The sequence below is a fragment of the Podarcis gaigeae genome (assembly GCF_964106915.1).
Source record: "Podarcis gaigeae genome assembly, chromosome: 4".
In the NCBI taxonomy this organism is placed as follows: Eukaryota; Metazoa; Chordata; class Lepidosauria; order Squamata; family Lacertidae; genus Podarcis; species Podarcis gaigeae.
This window is the reverse complement of record NC_139677.1, coordinates 39,586,945-39,596,950: the sequence shown is the minus strand read 5'-3', so window position 1 is coordinate 39,596,950 and position 10,006 is coordinate 39,586,945. Positions and strand designations below refer to the sequence as shown.

Genomic DNA, 10,006 nt, shown 5'->3' with positions numbered 1-10,006 from the left:
TATAAAACACCATTGAGAGCTTAAGCTAAGACATTAAAGGGTACTTCATGGATCTGTTAAGTCTCCCAGCTACAAAAAGCTCTGCAGGATGTTTCAAAAGGATGAAATCAGACCAAATGGTGCTCCTTGCTCAGAGTACATATGGAGATGTGAGTGCACTTAAATGAATCAGTACTGCTCACTGATTCACAGATCTCTAATCTTATCATGGGGGGAGGACAGTTTTAACAACATGGGAACTATGCTCATTTATGGGATAGGAACAATCACTGAAAATGAAGTCTGAAAAGACTCACCGATCCATCTGATGCACTAGCCCCCACTTTGTCTCCTTTAGCATTCCAGCAGACTTCAAATATTCCCCCGGTGCCTCTGTAGCTATGTACTAGAGTTCCGTTCTACAAAAATAATAATAAACAAATCACCACCACCACCATTATTATTCAGGCAGCAAATATTTCTTGCTCTGCATTGTGTGTGTGTGTTTCCCCAAGGTTTCTAAGAAATACACGCAAATTATGCTTGGATCAGGGGCTCAAAACTTCAGGCCCACATGCAGCCCTATCTGACCCTTGAGACTCGACTCTCAGGCTGCACACACACACACACACACACACACACACACACACACACCTTCTTTTTCCATGCCACATCTCTCACTGGCTCTTCTGCAGGCCTCCTTGAGAGGTTTTGCCTTGCTGGAATGTTTCCTTGGGCTGCAACAATGCATTTTGCTTTCCGGGGTGGAGTGTGTGTGCATACCGGTAAACCTCAGGCTTTTGCATGGTTTGAAAGGTAGAGGAAAGGTAAGAGACAAATCCATTGCCCCACCTACTTCTGCCACAGGCTCCACCCCACCACTGCAGAGTTGTCAACTTTTCCCTTTTCTTGCAAGGAATCCAATAATAATAATAATAATAATAATAATAATAATAATAATAATAATAATAATAAAAATAATTATTTATACTCCTAAGAGTTGTGTCAACAAATGCCAAGGACAACCAGGCCTCTTTCTAAGGCTCATAGCTGCTTGTTTGTTTGTTTGTTTCTGTGTGTGTGTGTGTGTGTGTGTGTGTGTGTGTAAAAGAGAACACACATAACTTTGTATGCAGAGGTAGCTGTTTCTCTCTCACCTTTTAACAGAAAGTCGGACGAAGCTGAATCTAGATAAAAGTGGTTGCACTACACTGAACTACTCTTATGGCCAAACTATATACACTATGCCAGCCTTTGCCAACACGGTGCCCTCCAGGCGTTCCGGACTACAACTCCCATCATCCCCAGCTAGCACATGGGAGTTGTAGTCCCAAACACCAGCTGAACACCAGGTTGGCAAAGGCTGCACCATGCTCAGTATGTAGCATAGAGCTGCATCTCTGTCTTTCGCTCTTTAATTTCAGGTTAAATAAAGCCCAATTGCCATAGGTACAGAAGTATGTGAAGACAGAAGGTCCATTCCTTCCCTCCATGCATTGCTATATGGGTTTTTTGGGGGGCACGGAACAGCTTGTATTAGCACAAAAGAATGCTCCCTCCTGGGGGGGACTCCCCTCATAGCTGTATGGTGGAAGGAATCTATTTTCATCCAGACTGGAGCTCCCTTCCTTACACAATGTGGACATACAGAACACCACATACATCTTCCTTGACAACAACATGTTGATGCCACAGGATCACTAGTACTATGAGAATTCTTTATTGTCAATAAAGCTTCATTTTGGTACCGTGGACTGTCTTCCTACAGCTCTATAATCTGAAACATCTGCCCAGTAAAACTGTGAAGAACTGCCTTCTAATTAAGTTTTATAACATCTGATGTAACAGGGTTGTACTTGGGTGAGTAACTTTGCTCAATAGCGACTGCAAGTGTCTTGTCCGCTACGGAAAGCAATGTGTCTCTCTCTCTGGGTGCTTCTGGTGCAACACTGACTCTCATTTTGCCAATTCATTCCCCCCCCCCCCCAATTTGGAGTAGCTCACACCCACTCCGATTAGATATTTTAATCTTTGGATTAGACTGCATGCACATTTTGTGCGTAGTTAAGAAAAGGAGCACAAAACTCTCCTGCACTGTCACAGAATTTCTGGTCCCACTTTGCAATTCTCTCTCCCTACACCTGCCACAACTTGTGCCATAATAAATATGCTTAAAGCTCTTTGTTGTCTTTGGTGCATATAGCAAGGGCAGGGGACCTCATTCCCTTCTGGGAAACTACCCTTCTGGAGGGGAGCATATGCCAGCAGCAGATGGGGGGGGGGGGGGGAGCAGATAGAGCCACAATTGTGAATTTTTGCTTTGAGCAGGCTAGCTTCTGCACACATCCATCTCCATCCTCCGTCCAGACATGCGAGAACCATACTCAGAGTTCAAGGCCACATTCCAGCCAAGCAAAACAAGAGGGTAGACTGTGGGGAAGCTCCCAGAGTTTCAATAAAGATAACTGTACAGTTCTGGTTGGCTTCCGGATCTGAAGCTGCCTAACCCTGGCAAACAATATTACAGACAAGCTTTATTTTGGTTAACATTATATCCAAGCCGTTTCCTCATTGCTTGGGTGTGAAATTTCCATACCTGAGTGTTCCATATATGGACACACTTGTCAAAGGAGCCACTGGCCAAGTATTTTCCGTCAGGACTAAAAGCTACGCTGTAGACAGGCTCTTGATGTTTGGTTAACATGTGAGTGCAGACTCCTCTTTCAACGTCCCACAACCGAACAGTAGAGTCGAATGAAGCACTATGGGAGACAGGCGACAGCAGAAGGTTTCACGTACCGAGCGTTGTCAAGGTTCTATCAAACTTCAAAAAAAATTCTTCTTTGTGCAAGTGGCGTGCGGTCAGCAAAGCCCAGGAAGATTCTGCCTGGCTTAGGAAGGAGGCGTGATGCTCACACGTGCAATGTCAACCCCACAACCCCTCCAATTGCCCGGACAAGCTGGCTCCTCTGGCCCTAACTGTTCGCCTATGAAAAATTTCACAGCACGCTACGGCAAGTACCCACACATCATTCTGCATGAGCATGGCCAGTGTAAGGTTTTTTAGGCTCCTAGAGAAACATTTAATTTTATCTCAACTCCCCACTTAAACTGCCGATTGTCAGTATTTGAGGGGTTTTTTTTTGGGGGGGGGGAGTAAACTTGGTGTTCCAATCTAAATTTAGCTATGGACTTGACCGGGTGATCCTCATAAGGTAGGTTATGAGGATAAAAAGAGGAGGACCCATGTATGGACCTCCCAAACACCTTGTAAAAGGTAGAAAAATGGTAAAGGACCCTTGGACGGCTAAGTCCAGTCAAAGGCGACTATGGGGTTGCGGCGCTCATCTTGCTTTCAGGCCAAGGGAGCCGGCGTTTGTCCACAGACAGCTTTCCAGGTCATGTGGTCAGCATGACTAAACCGCTTCTGGCGCAATGAGACACTGATGGAAACCAGAGCGCATGGAAATGCTGTTTACCTTCCTGCAGCAGTGGTACCTATTTATCTACTTGCAGTGGTGTACTTTCGAACTGCTGGGTTGGCAGGAGCTGGGACAGAGCAACGGGAGCTCACTCCGTTGCGGGGATTCGAACTGCCGACCTTTTGATAGGCCACCCCAAGGTTTAGACCACAGCACCACCGGCATCCCTAAACACCTTGTAGGATGGGTGGGATACAAATGAAAGAATCCCTATACACATAGTTAACAAAACTAAGAAAAACTTTTCTGTTTATTTGAGCATGCGTAAAACTGTTTCATTTTTACCTTGCCAACATAATATTAGAGTTTGGGTTGTTGGTCCCTGGTCCCGTCGGACTCCATTTGATAGTATAAATCTCTTTGTTATGTGCCTGAAGGTCATGTACACACACATCTTGCTTCATACTCCAAATCTATACAAAATCAGAGGGGAATAAAATCTTCACATTGAAATATTTTCTCCAGCTATAGGAGAGCTCACCAAGAAATACGCATGCATTTAAGAAATACAACTGAAAAATGTAAATAAAGGCTAACATTTCATACAGTATTTCCAGCAACAGTTCTTTAAAATATGTTCCAAAGGCTTCAGCCAGAATTACCTTTAATGTCATATCATCTGAGCACGATGCTAGAAGCATCCCAGAAGGATCCCATTTGATAGCATTGACCTCATTCTGAAATTTAAAAATAATTAAATTGATGGCAATTCTGTATCAAACTGCACTGTACCTTTTTATCCAGAAGAGGGCCATCTGGGTTTAATTTATAACAGCAACAAATAAACTATTGCATGTTAAAATTATTGGTTTGGTTCTTTCATTTGTGAAATAACAGAAATGATATCTCATTAGCTAAACAGGTTTATAGAGACTATTTTATAGGATTAAAGTATAGTTTGCTGCCTTCTTTCAGTTTTATTTGCATGAGAGAGAACAAGTTCTCCTAGGGGGAATTGCCTGATACCAAGTCAAGCCGGACAATTGGTGCGTTTAGCTCGGTATTATCTGTGCTGACTGACAATGCCTTTCCAGGACTCCAGAAAAAAAAGTCTTTATCGTATCTGCTTGGAGATGCCAGGGATTGAAGATGGGACCTGGTTCATGCAAAACTTCTGCTTTACTGCTGAACAACTCCTCCCTCAAGTAGGTAACCTAAAATCATTTCCCTTCTGCCATTTGAGAAGGGAAAACTACTCACCAATAAGAATTCATTACAACACATTCCTATGCAGGTTTACTGAAAAGTCAATCCCATTAACCTTCATGGAGCTTACTCCCAAGTAAGTGTACAGATGAGTTTGTCGCAAGGACTTTATCATCCTGCATTTGTCATCATCAAACTCTTGTTTTCTTGCAATGCTTCATTTGCATTTGTTCTTAAGAACAGTAAAACACACTTAATAGAAAGAAGAGGCGGAGGAAGATTCATATCTCTATCTCTATCTCTCTATCTCTCTATCATCTATCTATCTATCTATATCTATCTATCTATCATCATCTATATCTATCATCTATCTATCTATCTATCTATCTATCTATCTATCTATCTATCTATCATCTATCTATCTATCTATCTATCTATCTATCTATCTATCATCTATCTATCATCTATCCATCTATCATCTATCTATCATCTATCTCTATCGTCTATCTATCAATCAATCAATCAATCATCTATCTATCTATCTCACCCTTGAAATGTTCCAATGGTCACAGCAGGAACTGCAATAGGTTAAAAGGGCCATGTAAACTCACCGTATGGCCTTGAAAAGTTTTGACTGGACGATCACAGCCTAGTCTGCATACATGTATGCACATGTCCGTGCTGCAGGATGCAAAAGTAGTGTTGTTCTGCCAGTCTACATCCAGAGCAGGGGCTGCAAAAGGGGAACCAGAGAAAGCCAACATGAGGACATCTCGCAAAGAAGCAAATAGGCAAGGCTCCTTTCCCATTTCCATATAATGACTGGCACTTTGATCCTAGTACCCCCACAATGTCAGGAGCAGCATCCCAGGAACACCCGCATGATACCAATGTGTTGGGGGTGCAGTAATGAGCATGCACAACATTCTCAAGATTCAAATTCCATCTCTCTCAATAATCTATTGATTAAGCTTCCTAGGTTGGATTCACCCAGGAAAAAGAGAACCTGCTAAAATTCAAAAAAAAATACACACAAGGGCTTTCAAATAACATAACAACAATTTTTTAACATATTTGTCCTGATGCACAGAGCACATTTTGGGTACAAGCTGTTTCACAAAAACGCAATTGGTGTGCCTACAAAAACTAAAGACACGGCAGTACTGTATTTTCATACAGTAAAATATGGTGGGTTCTTGAAGGCTACGGTGGGGTGGTCATGAAAGCTTCAGTGACATTTTTCAGCAACAAAAGGCAGTAATCCAAAAGCGCTCTCTCAAAGTTGTCTTTGGTTCCCACCAAAGCATAATTCCAAGATGATGTCCTGTCCTAGGCTCCATGTATCAGGCAGGAACAATCAGCCAGGCTATGGAACAGGGTCTTTTCAGAGATGATTGTTACTGTATGAAACTATAGCAGACCTTTTCTGAATTACTTAATGATCAACTGGTTTATTGTGATTTGTGCCTTAATTGCGAAAGCTTAAGCTGCTTTGCCTTTTGCTAAAATTAAAATGTTTAAGGAAATACATGGGCGGCTAATTAGCCTTACCTGAGTGGAAAGGGAACTGCTGTTTAGCTTCTCCTGTATGAGCATCCCAAATTATTGTCGTCTATGTTGGTGGGGGCAGATAGGGAGAAAAAGACACACATTCAGTTCTGAAGAAAAGCAGATTTCACTATGAAACACATTGTTGTTGAATGCTGAAAATTTTAGTCAAAAAATACATTTGTTATAATACAACACAGATAAGAAAATATAACATAGATAATGAACTGTCCTTATTACACAGGGGAAGATTAAAATCAGCCTGAGTCAAAAAATGTTTCTGTAAGGAGACCAAATGTCAATTTCTTCACTTGAGCAAATCTCTCAGATTCACACCACAAATGATGGTGTATTAAGCCTCCTGTAAACTGCAGTGTTGTGTTGACAGGTGGTCCTTATAACATCCAGCATGTGTTTAGGTGAATTTTATGATGCCTCCATAACCTGAAATTGATAGCCAATTAACGGAGACATGGTAATGTTTGCATCACAATCAAGATTGATGCTACAGACACTGCAACAGAACTGGTGATATGATTTAGATCAGGTCCTTGGTTTTCCTCTACATAATCAAAAAGGTAAGTAAGCTTGTAAAATGTCAAGGTTTGTATAAGAAGAAGATTTGCAGAAGCCGCAAGTGACTTCACAACATATTACACCGAGGGAAGCTGTGATTAGGCCCCTCTTGAAAAATAAAGTTCAGATCTTACACTTTGTGACAAGTAACACTGTTTCCAACCATCCATTTCTAAGCAACGTAATGGAGTGAGTAATGGTCTCTCTACTTCAAGCAGTCCTGAAGGAAACTAATTATTTGGATCCATTCCTATGTGTTTGAGGTTGCCTTAAGTTTGCTGATACCTTCCTCTCAATGTGTAGATAATGCAATTTGAGCTACACCAGAATCCACACTTTGAGCATGAATCCACTATCAGTATACCTGATATTTTCCTGTGACATATTTTTAGGCACTGGGAAAAACAGATGTGTACAAATGCACATACACACGTGCATGAAAAACCTCTGGCAACGTTGAAGAGGAGAACTATATATGCCATACAAGCAAACAAGCAGCCTGTTTCAAGGCAGGCTGCACATGTAACAGATTTACTATCCCTTAAGAAAGCAATCACTCAATTTGATGAAATCTAGGCTTTCCAAAACACCTCCCCCCCTCCCAGATGAGCAGAAATAAAATTTTGCTGAATTCCCAAGAGGTATTCTATACTTGCAAGCTATGCACCTCAACACTTACTTTATCAACTCCAGCACTTAAGATGTAATTTCCCTTTTTGTTCCACTTCAGAGCAAAGATGGGCCCTTTATGTTGACCTAAGGTGCTTGCAAGATTTCCTGCAAAGTATGAAAGACAAGAGTTAGCTCCTTCAAATAGCTTGGGAGTTGAAATAATTCAGCAGTACAAAACATGTAATTATTTGGAAACAGATACCGTTATAAATCTTACCATCTTCTGTCCATATTCTTGCAAAGCCATCATATGATCCTGTAGCCAACAGCGTCCCATCGGTCTATAGGGATGTTAACAAAGAGAATCAAATGGTGTTTTTTGCAGGAGGCACACAATATCCTGAGTCAGCTACAACCCACTAACTCATCCTTCAAACCCTGAATTTTCAAAAGCAAGCAAAACTAGGTGTTCCACTTAAGCTAGAGCAAGCATCATTACTGGATTGTATCCATGATTAAAGCCTGGCACTTCTGGCACCTAGATGGAAACAAAGATGGCTAAAGCAGCATTGCACTGTCAGAGCAATTAAACCGCTAAGAAACAAAATTGTGACATAATTATTTTTATGAGGTGTTTTAGCTGAGCTGAGAGATTTCCTTCCCTTACCCTGCCAAACATGCCAACATATCTATATTCCTCCCTTTTCCCTAAAGAAGACCACTGAGGAAAGAACAGAGCAGAGAACAGAAGAGAACAGAACAGCTTCAATGGAATTTTTACATATATTTACTTAATTCCTCTTGGAGGCAGTAAGAATTAGAAATATGGGCTAAAGCCCTTCTGTTGGCTAGCAAGACAGTTCTGCTGCACTGTGGATTTTGTGTCTAGGGACTGAAATAAAGCTCTGTGTGTGTGTATTTACTGATACAAAAGTCCCAATTAATTTTGATCATTACAACCATTCATTTCATTTTCTTTATCCTTTGAACAACAACTGAAAGATGACTTCATTAAGAGTCTTCATAGCTTCTTGACTATGTAATAAGCACTTCCTAAAGTGCTTTACAGTTCAGTGCTTTACACACAAGAAACCAACACTTACCGTATTTTTTGCCCCATAGGACGCACCGGCCCATAGGACGCACCAAGTTTTTTTGGGGGGAAATAAAGGGGAAAAAATTATTCCCCCCCCCCCAGGCGCTTGCGGGGCAGGCAGTGGGGAGAAGCGCTCTTCTCCCCGCCGCCCGCCTGCAGACCAGGAGCTTGCGGGGCTGGGGCGGGGAGAAGCATGCGTCTCCCCGCCGTCAGCTTCCAAACCACTTCTGGAGGCAGTGGGATGGCGGCATTCCGCCTCCCCGCTGTCCCCCAATCTTGTGGGGCTGGCGCTGCGGCTCTCCTGAAGCCTGGAGAGTGAGAGGGGTCGGTGCGCACCGACCCCTCTCGCTCTCCAGGCTTCAGCCAAAGCCTGCATTCGCCCCATAGGACGCACACACATTTCCCCTTCATTTTTGGAGGGGGAAAAGTGTGTCCTACAGGGCGAAAAATATGGTACTTATTTTATGCATTCATTTATACATACATACATACATACATACATACATGAATGCATACAATCTATAGGGCACCCAATAACTGATGTTTTGGGGAGGCTTGTTTTTTCACCTGCCAAAATGTAACTGTTTTTAACTTTACAACTGGCAACTTGAGGAGGTGATAATTGCCTAATTGAGACCTCATCTGAACTGTGGAGTATCTGGGAGCATTAGATTCTTGAAGGCTAAAGTATTTCAAGTGGAAACGGCTGGGAATAAAAGCCCATTTCCCCAAGTTCACATGCAAATATGTGTTATGATGCTTATTTTAAAATATGTTTGATATCATGTCAAGTGATATATAACCCCTGACTGGCATTTGTTCTGTAATAGCTATTTCACACATACAAGCCATCACCTGAAGTTGCATTCGTCAAGTGTGAACATTCATATGTGAACTCATCTGAAGCTCCTATGTTGTAGAAAAGCAGAGATATATAGTTCCGAAGAGGGGGACTTGTAGGCCGCAGACAAAGTGCAAGCAGCAAACTAAGAACAATCCTTCATTATAGATGGTGGTTTATCCAAAGTGAGACAAACAATGACCTCAGGTTTGGATATAATGCTAAGCCAAACCATGGTTTAGGCCTGGGTAGCACAGTGGCAGTAAGGAGAAGAGCAAAGGGATACTGTGATAATCGTTCCAAGAACCCACACATTTGTTCAGTGCAAGCTTGGCCATTGTTTCAAACATTTTATACTTCACCTATGTTCAAATTCCCCTTTAGCCTTAAAGCTCACAAGCTGACTTTGGTTCTAGTCACTTACATCTCAGCCTAGCCTACCTCACACATTGGATGTAAGGATAAAATGGGGAGGGAAGGAACTGTATTTGCCGCCTCAAGCTCTTTGGAAGAAATGAGGGTTAACAGTGTCACATGTACATGTTCTGTGCTTTCTCTCCTGCGTGCCACATGTAAGAGAATAAGCTGGTGCATTGGTATTTAAGACGGTGCACCAGAAAGCTCTCGTTCAACAAAGAAGCTCAGGTATGATTTGGAATGTTTCACGTGACTTGGAATGTAGGTGGAAGCTAGCAGGCATGAATGAATGAATGAATGAATGCAAGA

At 42.1% G+C, this 10,006-nt stretch overlaps 1 protein-coding gene across 4 annotated transcripts in view; it reads right to left on the bottom strand.

The window, feature by feature from the left end:
• The window catches only part of TBL1X (transducin beta like 1 X-linked), a 132,695-nt gene that overhangs the window by 2,910 nt on the left and 119,779 nt on the right, over window positions 1-10,006 (bottom strand). For all 4 annotated transcript variants that reach the window (XM_083734453.1, XM_083734452.1, XM_083734451.1 and 1 more), the window contains 8 exons: window positions 7,621-7,684; window positions 7,411-7,508; window positions 6,159-6,219; window positions 5,219-5,340; window positions 4,064-4,138; window positions 3,747-3,874; window positions 2,576-2,741; window positions 297-398 (listed from right to left, as the gene is read on the bottom strand). In XM_083734453.1, coding sequence (XP_083590579.1) covers window positions 297-398; window positions 2,576-2,741; window positions 3,747-3,874; window positions 4,064-4,138; window positions 5,219-5,340; window positions 6,159-6,219; window positions 7,411-7,508; window positions 7,621-7,684 — 816 coding nt within the window. The remainder of the gene's footprint in view (window positions 1-296; window positions 399-2,575; window positions 2,742-3,746; window positions 3,875-4,063; window positions 4,139-5,218; window positions 5,341-6,158; window positions 6,220-7,410; window positions 7,509-7,620; window positions 7,685-10,006) is intronic.